The sequence below is a fragment of the Daldinia decipiens genome (genome assembly GCF_022478715.1).
Source record: "Daldinia decipiens strain CBS 113046 unplaced genomic scaffold F4813scaffold_10, whole genome shotgun sequence".
Classification (NCBI taxonomy): domain Eukaryota; kingdom Fungi; phylum Ascomycota; class Sordariomycetes; order Xylariales; family Hypoxylaceae; genus Daldinia; species Daldinia decipiens.
In genome coordinates this window covers 373,176-388,273 of record NW_026054553.1, presented here as the reverse complement: position 1 = coordinate 388,273, position 15,098 = coordinate 373,176, and the positions used below count along the sequence as shown (strand labels likewise).

The 15,098-nt window shown below is 47.7% G+C and overlaps 6 protein-coding genes across 6 annotated transcripts; 3 read left to right on the top strand and 3 right to left on the bottom strand.

Annotated features, from left to right (window-relative positions):
• The first annotated feature begins 108 nt into the window (after window positions 1–108).
• Window positions 109–2,363, top strand: F4813DRAFT_354132 (S-adenosyl-L-methionine-dependent methyltransferase). The gene has a single exon (XM_049242719.1). The coding sequence runs from the start codon at window positions 208–210 to the stop codon at window positions 2,227–2,229; it is 2,022 nt and encodes a 673-aa protein (XP_049101157.1). The 5' UTR covers window positions 109–207; the 3' UTR covers window positions 2,230–2,363.
• A 215-nt stretch (window positions 2,364–2,578) lies between these two features.
• On the bottom strand, window positions 2,579–4,754 carry F4813DRAFT_379912 (ARM repeat-containing protein; the record flags this gene model as incomplete). Its single annotated transcript, XM_049245512.1, has 2 exons — window positions 2,579–3,959; window positions 3,991–4,754. The coding sequence occupies 2 exons, from the start codon at window positions 4,752–4,754 to the stop codon at window positions 2,579–2,581; spliced, it is 2,145 nt and encodes a 714-aa protein (XP_049101156.1).
• A 1,540-nt stretch (window positions 4,755–6,294) lies between these two features.
• F4813DRAFT_354126 (transcription factor Tfb4) lies at window positions 6,295–7,931 on the top strand. Its single transcript, XM_049242718.1, has one exon. It carries the CDS (start codon window positions 6,572–6,574, stop codon window positions 7,715–7,717), a length of 1,146 nt encoding a protein of 381 aa, XP_049101155.1. The 5' UTR covers window positions 6,295–6,571; the 3' UTR covers window positions 7,718–7,931.
• Window positions 7,932–8,221: 290 nt separating this feature from the next.
• F4813DRAFT_24435 (N-terminal nucleophile aminohydrolase) lies at window positions 8,222–10,540 on the bottom strand. Its single transcript, XM_049240068.1, has 3 exons — window positions 9,991–10,540; window positions 9,726–9,925; window positions 8,222–9,664 (listed from the first exon to the last, which is right to left on the bottom strand). The coding sequence occupies exons 1-3, from the start codon at window positions 10,257–10,259 to the stop codon at window positions 8,331–8,333; spliced, it is 1,803 nt and encodes a 600-aa protein (XP_049101154.1). The 5' UTR covers window positions 10,260–10,540; the 3' UTR covers window positions 8,222–8,330.
• A 1,038-nt stretch (window positions 10,541–11,578) lies between these two features.
• Window positions 11,579–13,741, top strand: F4813DRAFT_354118 (actin family). Its single transcript, XM_049242717.1, has 7 exons — window positions 11,579–11,751; window positions 11,850–11,872; window positions 11,962–12,189; window positions 12,243–12,289; window positions 12,343–12,429; window positions 12,482–13,315; window positions 13,369–13,741. Exons 1-7 carry the CDS (start codon window positions 11,717–11,719, stop codon window positions 13,432–13,434), a joined length of 1,320 nt encoding a protein of 439 aa, XP_049101153.1. The 5' UTR covers window positions 11,579–11,716; the 3' UTR covers window positions 13,435–13,741.
• Window positions 13,742–14,699: 958 nt separating this feature from the next.
• Window positions 14,700–14,987, bottom strand: F4813DRAFT_387896 (uncharacterized protein; the record flags this gene model as incomplete). Its single annotated transcript, XM_049246623.1, has 2 exons — window positions 14,700–14,886; window positions 14,944–14,987. The coding sequence occupies 2 exons, from the start codon at window positions 14,985–14,987 to the stop codon at window positions 14,700–14,702; spliced, it is 231 nt and encodes a 76-aa protein (XP_049101152.1).
• Window positions 14,988–15,098: the final 111 nt, after the last annotated feature.

The window sequence follows — 15,098 nt, the reverse complement described above, 5'->3', positions numbered from 1 at the left end:
GCATAACGCTAACATGACCATAACGCTAGGTACCTTAGGTACCTACCTACCTTAGGTAAGGTAGTTACTCGGTACATGGTACAATCTTCCATCCAACTTTCATCCAGTAAAAAATCGTCAATTTACAATTTCAAGTATTTTTTTTTTCTTCAGGTCTTTCTATAGACGATAAACTGGGAGGATTCGACTGAAGAAACTGCTGAACCAATGCAATTTTATAAGACAATAACACCGCGGTTACTTCTAAGAACCAAACTCGCAACCCATCCCGTCTTTGGCTCGTTACAGTTTTCACTTCAGTCCCTTACCTTGGCCAATTGCCACATTCACTTATCTGAAGTTGGAAAAGGTATACGTCTGTATCAACTTTCTAAGAGACCTAAGTCTCGACAGGACACTACCCCTGACCTCAGCGCTGCTCAGGTGATACGTATGATTAGATCGCCAAATTTCAAAAAGATGGCTTCATCAGATGGACAGGTGAAAATGGGTAGCCAACATCAAGAGCCAAGACCTAATCGCGGGAAAAGGCCGTTCCAGAATGAAAAGTCTAAGCTCGCAACGAAAAAGGAAAACAAGAAGAAGCAGAAAAAGACGAAGGAAAGCGAAACCGACATGAACATGAAGACTGGCTCAGCGGAGGAAGTCTTAGCTATTGACGTGAAGAATCTAATCGAGTCTCTCAAACAAGATGATGATAGAGCGGTAGAAGGAGGGAATGCCGCGCCAGAGCCAGAAACTGAAAACTTGCCAGAGCAAGGCTCCGAGATCGAGGTTGAAGTTGTCGAGCTTTCCTCGACTGGAGAAGGCCTAGCTTTACGTAAAGGCTCTAAGCACGTATACGTCGTGCCATTCTCAATACCAGGCGACACTGTCAAGGCGAAGGTGTACCGCCACCTAAAGGAAGAGGGCTATTCCGTGGCGGATTACATCTCTCTCGTGAAGCCGTCAGCCTCCCGCGACGACAGTCGGATCAAGTGCAAATACTTTGCCACTTGCTCAGGATGCCAATTTCAGATGCTGGATTATACCGATCAGCTGAAGCATAAGAAGAACATCGTCGAGAAGGCCTTTCGTCACTTCTCCGAGTTGCCCCCAGAGCTTATCCCCGCTATCCAAGACACCATCGGCAGCCCGCTTCAATACGGCTACCGAACAAAGCTGACGCCGCACTTTGATGGCCCTCCGGGCTGGCGCAAAGGTAAGAATCCCTTCAAGAGCTGCCCCCCTATTGGCTTCATGCCCAAGGGCAAGCGTGACCCTTTAGATATTGAGGATTGCCCTATTGGTACCGACGCCATACGTCTTGGTATGAAAAAGGAACGTGCACGCATGGCCGTCGAGTACGGAAAATACGTACGGGGCGCTACGATTCTTCTGCGCGAAAGCACCAAGCGTATTCCGAAGAAACAGAGCGAAGCCGAGGGAGCATCTTCACCGAAAGGACCTGAGGCAAAATCACCATCGCCCCCGCCTCCCGAGGACTCCGTTGTTAGAGTCGAGACAGACTCATACACAGACCTAAAGACCTACGTGACAGACAACAATGGCACATCAACCGAGTACGTCGGGCCCTACGTCTTCCACAATCCAGCCGGCTCTTTCTTCCAGAACAACAACTCCATCCTCCCCGTCTTCACAGACTACATCCGAGAGCACATCCTCCCTCCTTCCTCTCCTCTTTCCCCCGAAATCAAATTCCTCCTCGACGCCTACTCCGGCTCCGGGCTCTTCACCATAACCCTGTCCTCCCTATTCAGCGACAGCGTCGGCATCGACATCAGTGACGCCTCCATCAAATACGCGTCCCGCAACGGCGCGGAAAATAACCTCCCCCTTTCGCGTGCGAAATTTATCGCCGGCGATGCCAAAGACTTGTTTGCGTCCGCCCTGCGCAAGGCATACCCCTGCGATCAAACCGTCGTCGTGATCGACCCCCCGCGTAAGGGCTGCGACCAGGATTTCCTGAACCAGTTGTTGCGCTTTGCGCCCCGCCGCGTCGTATATGTGAGCTGTAATGTGCACACACAGGCGCGCGATATCGGTATCCTGGTTCGTGGGCTTGAGGGTGCGGGTGGTGCAGAGACGGGGACGGGGATGAAGACTGGCGTTGCAAAGAACAAGTGGAAAGGGACGAAGTATGCGATTGAAAGCATACGCGGCTTCGACTTCTTCCCGCAGACGGGACATGTTGAGGGCGTTGCCATTCTGAATCGGGTGGACGGCTAGGTATTCTAATATTAGGTAGCTATCTACCTATATTCTGAAGACATCTTAGAAGGAAAGTATGAGGTTAAACCACCCATTCTGGGGAACTACTGTATCATAAGAAGGGCTTCATTTACAAGGCACGTTTACGCGGCGTAAGGTTGAATAGGGCAATACTTATTCGACAACTAACAATAGATAAGAAGGTGCCAAAAACCAGGACGTTCCAAGTATTAGATACCTGACAACCCGACCAAAAATTCCAAACTGAATAGGTACTCTGTCCTTGAACAATTATATTCAGTACTTCTTTCAACACACACATCTTGCGACGCACAACAATTTGCGAGACTGCCTATTTCTGCTACTCTTAATCCTGTTGCTCAAGTAAGACCTTTAGAGCCTGAACCGTGACCTCGACAACTTCGGCTCTCCGGCTACTCTTCGTACACTCCTTCAAAACCTCAATTCCGTTCTTCTCCCTGATCTCCTTCCGTGCCGCCTTACCTGCTTCTCCCTCGCACGCAACCATATTATACACAACAAATGCACCTCGATGCCGTAGATCTTCGCTCTTCTCACCGCACAAACCCAGGACTACTTCGACCCCGCGCGTCCTTTTGAGAATACCGGTTACAACGGCGTCATATGCCGTGAGAGAGGCCAAAGCACCACCGGCGGCGCTCCTCGTTCCTTCATCTTCTGCATCTGCAAGTGCGAGTAGAATGTGTAGTCGATTAGCAGCTTGTGGGCTATTGTCAGCGTACTGAGTAATACCCTCAACGGACTGCACTAGGTTGCATATTAATTCCACAGCAGCTTTAGAAACCCGATTGTTGGACGATAGCATCAACTCCTCGATCTCTGGCCATGCGTTACGGATAATTGTCACCCGTGTATCGTCGTCCGTAGATGCTAAATTAGTAAGCGCCATCAATGCCTCGAACGTCGGCAGGAGATCTCGAGTTTCGGTTGTAGGGTCAGGAGTGAGTATATAAATGAGCGGCCGGATTGCCGAGTTCTGTGGACGAGCGCGCGTACCGCCGAAAACGAGAGCGGGATTCGTGCTGATTAGTATACGAGCGAGTGCCTGGGCTGCTGTTCGTTTGGCTTGCGATTCGGAATCTGGTAGAGCCGAGGCGGCCGCAATAAGAAGGTTAACAGCTCCTTGCTGCGATAGTTGGCCCCGCAAGGTGGTTGTAACTGACAATGCAGAGATAATCGATACGATGAGGTTAAGCGAGGCAACCGAACCGTGCCTACTATGTGTTACTAGAACGGGTACAATACCGGCTTTAAAAACTTGTATACACCGCTCTGTGACGTGGTTGTCATTGTTCAATGGGTTTGGTGCTCCCAGCTTTCCAACAGCATTGGCGTAGGCTTTCAGCTGAGTCATTTTCTTCTCCTCCTCAGATTGCACTGGTTGATAGCGAGTTAAATTCACAAATATGCTTAAAGCTCCGTAAGTAAGTGGTGATTTTGCAGGAGCATCACCTAAAATCTTGACCAGAGCCTTCAAAAGCTCGGTGTTATGTGCGACTTCTTCCTTGATTCCAGGTTGGATTGTTGCGTAGGCTAAGCCCTCCACCGAATGTCGCTTGTCACTCTCCGGGTCCTTCAGTATCATCGTACTGAACATCTTAGATAGGTCCTCAATACTGGTGTTCGCTTGCTGTATTCTACTCTCGGATCCTTCTGCCGTTTGTTGCGCCGACGATGGCACTGCCTGAAGCCCCAGGTCAGCCCAACTCCATTCCTCACCGAGCCGGTCACCGCCACTGAAGATGCTCGAATGCGGGCGGTGACGCGAGCGGAAGCTTTAGGGTGCCTACCCTCAATTTCGCCAAGATAACCGCGGCCAAATTTTGAACTGCTACGGAGTGTCTCCTCATGGCAATCGAACCTTCTGAGACCTGAATCTGAGGGTCTGTCGTGTAGATGGCCCTGGCTAATTCGTTCGGATCTTGGTCAACAACCTCTTCCAGCCAGTCAGCGCAGTACTTATTAATAGCTTCGCGGCACGACGAATTCATGGAAGCAGCGTTGAGCATTTCCAGACATGCCGTCTCGACCTTTCTGCTTTTCCATTTTCGTCGCATCAAGGGGTCCAAGGTGGGTAAAAAGCCTTCGCTGAGGAATATGTCAGCCGTTACGTCTGAGGCGATAGGAAATATAGCGGCGGCGACACAAAAGGCGACGATATAGTCGTCATAAGTCCCTCTTTGGACTCGATCGAAAAAGAACTTGCGAAGAGCCTCGTTCCCTTTCTCCCCGGCCGCTTTAAGATACGCTGAAGCGCTCAAGACGGCGTGACCACGGACCGAATCAGCTTGTCTCATGTCGAGATAACCAAGTATAGTATCGACACATACATCATCGATGACTTCGCAGATAGATTGGCTTTTGTTTTTAGCTTTAGTATCGTCGTTTAGCATTTTGGTAAGGCGATCAAGTTCACGACAAGTATCGTCATCTTCCTGACCACCTTCCATCAATCGGGCTAAGATGAGCTGCGTCTGCTCTATGTTGCTCAGTTTTGCCATCTCCTCACGATTAGAAGTGAGACCGATAGGAAATTCCTCCATTGTATCCCGCGAGTTGATATTCGGTGTCGCTAAAGCTTTTTGGTAGAGAATGTTAGGAGTAGATGTTATAGGTAGAATGAGAAGTCTTGAGGATTTGAGGACTCGAAACTTGAAAACTTGAGAGGGCTTGTGAGGACTTTTATACAAGTGCTTCTTTGACGGAATAACGGAGTTAAACTGAAATATGGCGGCTTGTTGAGGGGCTTATACCTCGTCAACAATATAATGCTTAGTTTCTAGGGTGGTATTCTTGGGTAGTAGCTAACGCTGAAGGGTTGGCTGAGCTTTGGTGTGAGAGCTTTAGTATGAGATTGAGGGAAGTGTAAATGGGTAAGGTTATAGTATTGTGGTGTTCTGGTGTAAGTTTTAAATGAGGATAGTAACTTTCTCGTCGGCTATGGCCGCTTTATCATCGGCTTGGTGATAAATACGAGCTAATGGGTCTGGTGTTGGACTCGTGACGGATATGAAAGCAGCTAAGATACAAAGAAAACACAGATTGCGTAGATTACACATACCTCTTCTCACCTATCGTAAGCTTGTGATCAGACTGGTCAAGTCTTGGCCTTAATTTGCAGTAAGTATAGCCGCGAAAATTTCTTGGCTTAGCTTGAAATTCTAGCCTAGAAGAACCCGAAGCCACCAGGAGCCGTTTCAAGGTTTGAAGCAAACGGTTCGTTGGTGAAATTTACTCACATGAACTAAATCGATGGGGTATCAGTCGCTGCAACTTAATTTAAATCCAGGTACCTAGCATATGTAGATACATAGGGAGGTATGTATGTATATAAGGCAAAGCGTAGAACCGATGGGGAGGAAGCGAAGTTGGCTGGACTGGTCTGTTTGGAGTATGCAACATGCCGCAAGGAATATATTCATAGATTTCTTAGAAAAAAGACATGGGGTAAGAAACAACTTACATTTGTTTATTTGGTATTTTCAATACTTTTGAAGGACGTAAGGTTGTTCGTCATTTGCGAATTGAGTATCAGATAACCAGACGAGATATCTCAAAGTTGTTAACACACAGAGGATATAACTTCGCCGTAAAAGGTTAGGATGGAGTGTTTGTAGGACGATGATATTCTAGTGAGCAAAAGTATGGATATGGGATGGGACGGAATGGAAGTTCTGGCTTCAATATGGCTCGTCGACTCGTCGACTCGTTCAAAGGAACACAAGGGAACATTCACTGAAATACCCCGCTAAGGTTTGTAGACGCCAATAAGGTTATCATGACCCTCTTGCGCCTGATAAAGTGGCTGCAGGGGTTTCCGTAAGATCTACTCAACAATGACGTCTGCCTATTATATGTACCTAGACGTACCGTACCTAGGTACCTATGTATTATTAGTCATGTGAGCTAGCGTCTTTATTCTCTTCCCCGGCTTGGCACGGCATTGAAACGCAGACGCGTGCTGCTCGTGATACAGCTTTTGGGCGGGTCTTCTCGGTGAGCTCTGGACTTATGTATCTCATGTACCTAATTCAGCAGTCAGCTCTTATCAATTCGTTATCAATCTCTTCATACCAGTCCGGAAATCCAATGCTTATCCCGTTGTCGATAATTACATCTTCTCCATACCATTGCCAATTAGAGTATTGCGCAACAGCATCACCCGTGAACTCCCCTTCTACTAATACTTAAACTTGGGATTGCAAAATCTTAAGTGAGAAAAAAGCCGATTCTACAAAGGAGGTGGCCTCTGAGCCCTTTCTCCGTTTCTCATGTCATAAACACTCCCCCGACGAGTTGAAACAGAAAAGACGGCACGATGAACCGCATCGACGCCTCAGATCACTATACAGAACCCGTCTCTAGCATTAGCCAAATACCCTCGCTCCTTACCATCGTGGTCGACACCAACCCGCGCGCTTGGGCTGCCCTCGCCGACCTCCTCCCCATCTCCAAGGCCCTAGCCAACCTGCTCGTCTTCATTAACGCCCATCTTGCTTTCGGCAATGACAATCATGTTGCTATACTCGCCGCGCACCCCAACCGCGCCGTGTGGCTCTACCCCAAGTCCCCCAACCCCGATTTCCGGGCCGTGTCTTCGCGATCTAACGGTGATGTCGAAATGACCGACGTTGACGGGCGACAGGACGGTACCTCAGCAGCAACAGAACTTGGCGGCTCTGCCAACAAGTTCCCCTTATTCGCCCAAATCGAATCCTCTATCCTGACCTCCTTGCGCTCTCTCATCGACAGCACCACGCCCTCAGACCTTAACCCTACGACCTTAGTATCAGGAGCCCTCACGCTAGCACTATCTTACATCCACAAGATGTCGCATGCCCTAGAACCGGCCAAGACGTCCTCGGACCCTGCGAACCCGACCTCAACAGCAACTAGCTCCTCGCCTACTGAGTCGACCGTCGCGACGCTACACTCGCGCATTCTAGTCTTATCTGTCTCGGACTCGGAGCCTGCGCAGTACATTCCTACCATGAACGCTGTCTTCGCAGCCTCTCACGCGCGCATCCCAGTAGACACCTTATCTCTATACGGGACGCCGACATTCCTACAGCAAGCAGCCTTTATAACAGGAGGCACTTTTCTTTCCGCAGCCTCGAATCCACGTGGCTTGCTCTCATATTTAATGTTCGGTTTCCTCGCGGACGCCGAAGCACGACGATCTCTCGTGACTCCCACCCAAGACTCAGTAGACTTCCGTGCGGCTTGTTTCTGCCACCGCAATGTCATTGACACAGGTTTTGTCTGCAGTATTTGCCTTAGTATCTTCTGCTCTGTGCCCGACAACGCCGAATGTCTGACCTGCGGTACTAAATTAGCCCTCGGCAGTTACGGCGCCAAACCTGCTGTCGCCCCTCGTAAAAAGAAGAAGAAGAAAGTACGCGCTAACGGCGTTGGGGCCAGGGAGGACACAGGTAGTGCTGCGGGGACGCCTGCCCCTACGTAGTTGAGGAGCAAGCTTTATGAGTCTTCTTTATTGTACTAATACTCAAATCATATTACATGGAAGCGGTCTGGTTGTATCGCAACGGGTTGGAGTTTGCATACGCGGAGTTGCGTCCGGCATGGGACAAAATATCGTGAATTAAAAAGCATAGGCGTAGTGATAAGACAGTCAACTTAGGCGTGTTTTATATTTTCATAACTACCTTGTACAGTCTATCTATACTGTCCAAGTGATCCTACTGCCACTATTACCCATGTAATTCTTTTCATCCAAGGATTTACGCTTAGTTTTTCTAGTCTTGGTTCGGCTGCAATTTGAGGGTTACTGTCTTTAAAATACAAGAATCCTTCCGAGCCCAAGACAAAAGTAATTTCGGTTGATATGAACGTAGCCATTCAGGGGTATTTCGAAAACGCCGATTTAGTGCACCACAATTCATCTCGAGCTTAGGTGTATGAGTGATAAGGATAGCGTGAAGGTTAGAAGTTTATGAAGGGTGAGGATAGGTGAGCGGATGGGTACGAAGTGAAGAGAAGCCGGTAAGCCCTGGAAAAAGTTCCGGTCTGATATAACGAGCCTTATAGATCGAATATCAATGTGTGATACAACCAGCTCATATGTGGATTTTACGGCCTCCTTGGGCAATACGAGCCAGACCAGAACTTCCTTCCTTGATGCGTGACATAACACAAGCTGGCTGAATGTCATTAGAACCCATCGAGGCTACGGCAAAAGAGTCAGTGTTGTGCGCGAAATATAAATAGTACCCCAACGGCCCCTTCTTTACCGCCATGATGCCAATGGCTCCAGCCGAGGAAGAATATTTGACGCCTGGGTGTTCCTGGAAGTCATTAGCAATGAACCCTTGGAGAATCGCATTCTCATCATCCTCGGCTATATCTTTTCCGCCCGGTCCACGACGCGTCCTTTGATATATTCTCTCAGCGCATTTTTGCGACGCCATTGTAGTAGCCATATGTTCGCCGGTGCCACTTGTCACAGCGGCGACGGCGATGCCGTCTTGATCCCTTTCGTCGATTGGAATGACGGCTGTCCCGATTCCGACTAAGGCCGCCGGACCAATTCGTCCTCGATGCTTCATGCCTATACCACCTGAAGATGACCCGGCCGCAATTTTTCCAGACATATCGATTGCAATTGCACCCACTGTATCAGTGATTTCATCGACATCTTTATTATCCTCCTTATGATGGTCAGCAGTCCTAAATGGTGGCGACTTGTCAAGACATGGTGTAGCCATAGTGGTGGGAGCCTGTCCAACTTTGGGCATGGGAAGGTCCACAGGGACGTTTGAATTAGTCTCATCATGAAGAGTTGTCTTGGTTAAACCCTTAGATATCGACGTACTAGGATCTGACTTTAGAGATTCATTATTTGGGCCTGGGCTGAATCGTGGGCGCTTTGAAGTGGAAGACGATATTTCTCCAGCCACAGTTTTTGAACCTGTAAGTGAGCCCAAGAAGCTAAGCGAGCTGCGCTCGACGTGGTTCTTGGGTGAAACTTGAGGAGCAGAACTAAGTTTTAGTAACACTGACGGCCCATTATCCCATGGCGAAGAAGGTAAAGCTAGAGAGTCTGGCTGTCCTTCATTCCATGTTCCAGTCAGTATAGCGGTCGTGTGGTCCGGGTGTACATTCTGGCGAATTTCGCTACCATGATCGTCAAGAGCTCGGTCGTATGTGTTAGGTGCTAAAGATAGAGAGGTTTTGCTCTCTGCCCGCCTCATATCTTCCTGCCATCTAACGTAACGGTCTCTAGCATTTTTTGACACGAGAAATTGATTGGGAATTAATATCATTCCCGATTCTCGTGCAAATTCCTTAGCGCCTTCTCCGATGAGCAGATTCGGAGGAACACGTCGTAAAGAAAGGGGCTTGTTACTAGACAGGAGAATAATCTTGGCTAAAGAGATTGGATTCTTGACATCTGTAAACCAGACTTGTAAGCAAGTACAAATAATATTTCAAGGTACTGGCAACCAACTTACTAGGAACTGCACCACAGGCTCCGCTGCGACCAAAATGATCGACCAAGGTGGCGTCACACTCTACCGTCCCATCAATTGCCAAGTTACTTCCGTAGCCAGCATTGGTGATCTCCTTGTCTTCGAGGGATTTGATAGCAGCCTCGACAGCATCCACAGCCGAATGGCCTGACCGCAGGAGTTTTATGCTCAGACGTGCAGCTCTACTTCACGTTAGAATGATTTGCCAAAAACACTAGAAGTAGAATGAAAATGTCAAAATGCTTACTCATTGCAGGCTTCCAGGTGCAGGCTCTCATTGGCAACGCTGTGGTACCCGGCCCCGGCATGAATAAATATGGCTGCTACCGGGAATCTCTTACGTTTTCCCCAACGATCTATGGCTCCATCCATGGAAACGATATTGCCATCTTCCAATGGGGAGGGAGGTCTTGGGTGCTCAGTGGTCCAGGGCAAGCCGTCAATGATATCATCCTGTTCGATATCGTCCTCATGCCAGGTCGAGACAGCGTTGTCTTGGGGATCTCTAAAATCCATACTCAGTATAACGTATGGGTACAGGGGAATATACCGGATTCGTTTGGAAAATTGAACTGTCTTCTGGCTCTCTCTTATACAAAAACGGGCAAATTCGATGTACTGTTATTTTTCGAATTTTAACTGAGAATCTCAGTGGATATTTTCTGCCTGTTGATTCGACTAAGACGATTGTGGGATCGAATAAATTCTGACCAATTTAGGGGCAACTCTTCTGGTGGTGTTTAAATACTCGGGATACCGATAAAGCTATGCAGCTATTCAGGACGATGCCTCTTGCGTGAGGCAATGTTGGCGAGAGAGAAGCTATAAGCTAAGCTACAAATAATAGAGGTAAGGGATTAAAAACTTGGGTGATGAGGTACCATGCCAATCGTTGAGGTGGGCGAAGCTGAAGAACTAGTACCGGGTAATTGGTGCCGACAAGCTCTGGACGAGCCACATATGTCGTATGGAGGAGATACAGCGTCAATAGAGCGACGAAAGTAAGATAAGTAGGGATATTTAAAGGAAATGGAGTGAGGACTGGATGAAAGGTGATGAGACTTAGGAGTAGATTCCTCTATAATAATTTACTACCTAAGTAGCGAAGGAGATGTTTGGCAATATCGAAAGTTATTTGATGTTGGAAGCTAGAACCTCCAATGATATGTAGTGAAGCTGAGCCAGAGAAATAAGAGCGACCCCTTGAACTATGTAGAATAGTGAGAAATAGGCACATGCAAGTATGTAGGTATGTACATAGGTATGTACATACATATGTACATATATATGTCTAAAGTGCTCTTACCTTTGAAGTTGAAAAGATGAGTGGTTGTGTGAGGGTTGTGCCTACCTCAACTTATACCATTGCCTTAACTGTTGACTTTGATATGCTTTTCTAAGTTCCCAATTGAACTTGAGGCTTTAAGGTTTTTTTATTATTTTTTTATAGAAAGTTATTATGTATAAGAAATAGTGCTTCAGGGCATGTCATTCACATTGAACTAGGTACAAATAGAAGTTGAAGTGGATAGAAATTTATGTCTTAGAAGTCATATGGTCCAAGTCAATTCAATATACCCTCAGCAATGTACTGTGAGCCCTGGAGATTATTAGAGTTTGGCTTAGTGCAAGTGCCCGCAGATATGTACCTATGTATGAGGTAACTAGGGTTCTCAGCTACATGTACCTTCCATAGGTTAGGTACATGTACTCAGCCGCATTCATAGCTGGGTACGTACATCTAGGTCCCCACCCCTCCAGCTGGGGTCGGCGCACAGCCACACTATACCTAGCAACCTAACCTCACGATAGGCACGTAATTTCAACTTTCCAGCCTACATCATCGCCAACCAACTTCAACAGCTGCCCCGCGGGTTGTCTCACCACCACCACAACGACGCTACTTTCCTTTTCTCGGCGCCGAGTTTCGACTTGAATCTCTCCGTAGCTTGCGTAGCTCCTATCCTTTCAAAATGGCGAACCAAACCCCTGCCGTTGTCATGGACAAGTATGTATTCATGACCCCGCAATCAATAACTGATTTGATGCTTCCTAAACATCTCAGAATACGAAAGAAAGTAGTTCTAACGTGATCTTCGAAAATAGCGGCACGGGATTCTCAAAGCTTGGTAAGCTGGCTTCTCACATTGGCTCCATACACCGCCATATAACCATATCGACTTCAGTCCTCTAACCCACCGCTTCTTTACGATAATAGGTTTCGCCGGTAACGATTCTCCCTCGTTCGTTTTCCCGACCGCGATAGCTACGAAAGGAGGAGCAGGCGGTAGCGGCGGGACCGGGTCTGGCCGACCGGCCGTGGCAAACAAACCATCTTTCCTCACAGGGGGTGCTGGTCCCGGAGGCCATCTATCGACAAAACGGGGTACAGAAGACTTGGATTTCTTCATCGGCGATGAGGCAATCGCTGCTTCGAACGGGCCAGGTCAGTTTGATAGGTAGACATTTTATGTGATTGGGGTATTGATATTGGGATAGGCTACGGACTACACTACCCGATCCGACACGGTCAAATAGAGAACTGGGTATAAGTCTCGGACCCACCATAGTCGAGTCCAGTACTGACACATCATATTAGGATCACATGGAAAGATTCTGGTCCAACTCCATCTTCAAATATCTTCGTGTCGAACCTGAAGATCACTATTTCCTCTTAACCGAACCCGTACGAAGCCACCGTTGATTCTACCACCGCGATGCCCGCTAACGTACTGTAGCCTTTGAACCCTCCCGAAAACCGAGAGAACACGGCCGAAATCTTTTTCGAATCCTTCAATTGTGCCGGTCTTTACATTGCTGTCCAAGCTGTCCTCGCCCTTGCCGCATCTTGGACATCGGCAAAAGTATCAGACCGTTCTCTCACGGGTACTGTCATCGACTCGGGTGACGGTGTTACGCACGTCATTCCTGTTGCTGAAGGCTACGTAATTGGGTCCTCGATTAAGTCCATTCCGATTGCCGGCCGAGACATCACCTACTTTGTTCAGTCCCTTCTACGTGATCGAGGAGAGCCTGACAGCTCGCTAAAGACGGCCCAGGAGATTAAGGAAGAGTACTGTTACGTATGTCCCGATATTGTCAAGGAGTTTTCGAAGTTCGATCGAGATCGTAGTCGGTTTGCCAAGCACGTGGTCTCTCAACCAGGTGGTCGCCAGGTCACCGTCGACGTAGGATACGAGCGGTTCCTTGCCCCTGAAATATTCTTCAATCCAGAAATCTACTCTTCCGACTTCCTAACGCCACTCCCTGTTGTTGTCGATGGTGTCATTCAATCTAGCCCGATCGATGTTCGACGAGGATTGTATAAGAACATCGTGTTATCAGGAGGGAGCACGTTATATAAGGACTTTGGGCGAAGATTACAACGCGATATCAAACATTTAGTTGATGCTCGAATTCGAGCCAGTGAGGTCCGCAGCGGAGGAGCGAAGAGCGGTGGCTTGGAAGTGCAGGTCATCACGCACAAGCGACAACGGCATGGTCCATGGTTTGGTGGTAGCTTGTTAGGACAGACCCCAGAGTTCCGATCGTACTGCCACACTAAAGCCGAGGTAAGTCTTCTCTAGTTTAAACTAACAGGTTGCTGATAACTAACTTGGTACAGTATCAAGAATACGGACCGGGGATCGTACGAAGATTTGCTCTACTTGGTGGACCTGGTGGTTCGTAGGGTAAAACAGACATTTAATTGCGATACCAGATAGAGGGCAAGAAGGTGTAAAGGGTGGATGTGTATTCAAAAGAGCAGCAAAGTGATTATTAAATTTATGAATGACCACCAAATTTTTCTATCATTTGCCTTTTTGATGTCTCGGCCGAAAGAAATTCCAAGTTGCTTACCGTGTCAGGTCTAAATGTTGATATTATGACTATCCTATCCGAGCCTTGTTTCGTTTCAATATATAGTACATAAGATCTTGTCCTATAATTAATAAATTAGGGGTAGGGATTTTACTCTATTCCTTAGATACCTTGTAGTTCTACTCGAAGCAGCTAGCTACTAGATACAAGCCTGGTAGAAGCTACCATTTAAGAAATATCTAGCCAACACTATAGGTTATCTAACAATACACTTGGTAGCACTGAACACCATCACTCTGACAGGCAGGATTGACCTTATACACTACAGTATACAGCACCTGTAACATACCACAAGCCTACTTGAGATAGGGCCGAAGCGGCGACCACCCGTGGCTTCAAGCTAGCTCCTCGCACTCATAATTGTCGGTATGATCGAGGTCGCTGGCCTAGTTAATACCATTCATAGTAGCGGCGCGGCGCGCCCAGGCTTCCGAAACATGCATCGCCCGTGCCAATCCTATGACTTGTATGGATGTCCGTTTATGACAATAAAGGAAATGCTAATCTCTAATGAATAAGAGACGGCATGTACGTATAACCTACTATCGCCATTGGTCCAAGTGGCACTAAATCAGTAGGTCTGCTGAGGGTAAAACACCCGCGACTATAAGTGGAAGCGTATCATCGGAGGTCATCCTTCAATTCTTATTGATTGCCGATGAAGCGTTTAAAAATTTGGTTCCTCCAATGTTTGCGCCGCTCATCGTGGGGCTCGGGAGTCATTGGCTGGAAGATTGGGATACTAATAACAGGTACCTGACACAACCTAACCTACTTGACACGTCTCCGATATTTCTATTAAGCGCCCCGTTCTTGGGATGGCGAATAAAGAAGTGTTCCGATGGAACTAGAATTGCGAAAAGAAAGGATTTAGATGCATGGATGGATTCGTGGAGGGAAAAGGGGGGCGGTGTGGAAGACTGCACGCTTGGACCCTAAGAATCAAAGCATTATATTAACGTCTACTCTTATGCTCTCGCCCTTTATACTTCCCATGACTTCCCTCTATTATAACTTCTCTTTTCCTTCCCTTTTATTTCGTTCCGGGCTATGTTTTCAATAATGTCTGCTTGTCTACGTCGACTTAGAACCGTCCCCCTTCGCCCGTCTTACTAACACATCTAGTTGGGATTCCTTTTTCTTAAGACTGTCTATGAGATCTCCGTCTGACATGATGTTCCCTTGAACGAGCCTATCTGTCGTTGTACTGGGGCGACTGGCAAGGTAGTATTTCATCATCTCGGAAGATGCTCGCCGGCTTCTATTGCGCCTTTATGTTAGCGATGGGATCTTGCTATCAAGGCAACCTGCTACTTACTGGTCACTGGAAAGTTGGTTTGACGAGATTGTGGCTTGAGACATAGTGAACCCTGGACCTATCCGCTGTCTTGGGGAAAAGCTTGGCAAGATGCAAAAGGGGTTTCCCGTGAGAAGGTAGCAGTGTACCTTCGGTTCTCTGTATGGTCGACCAAG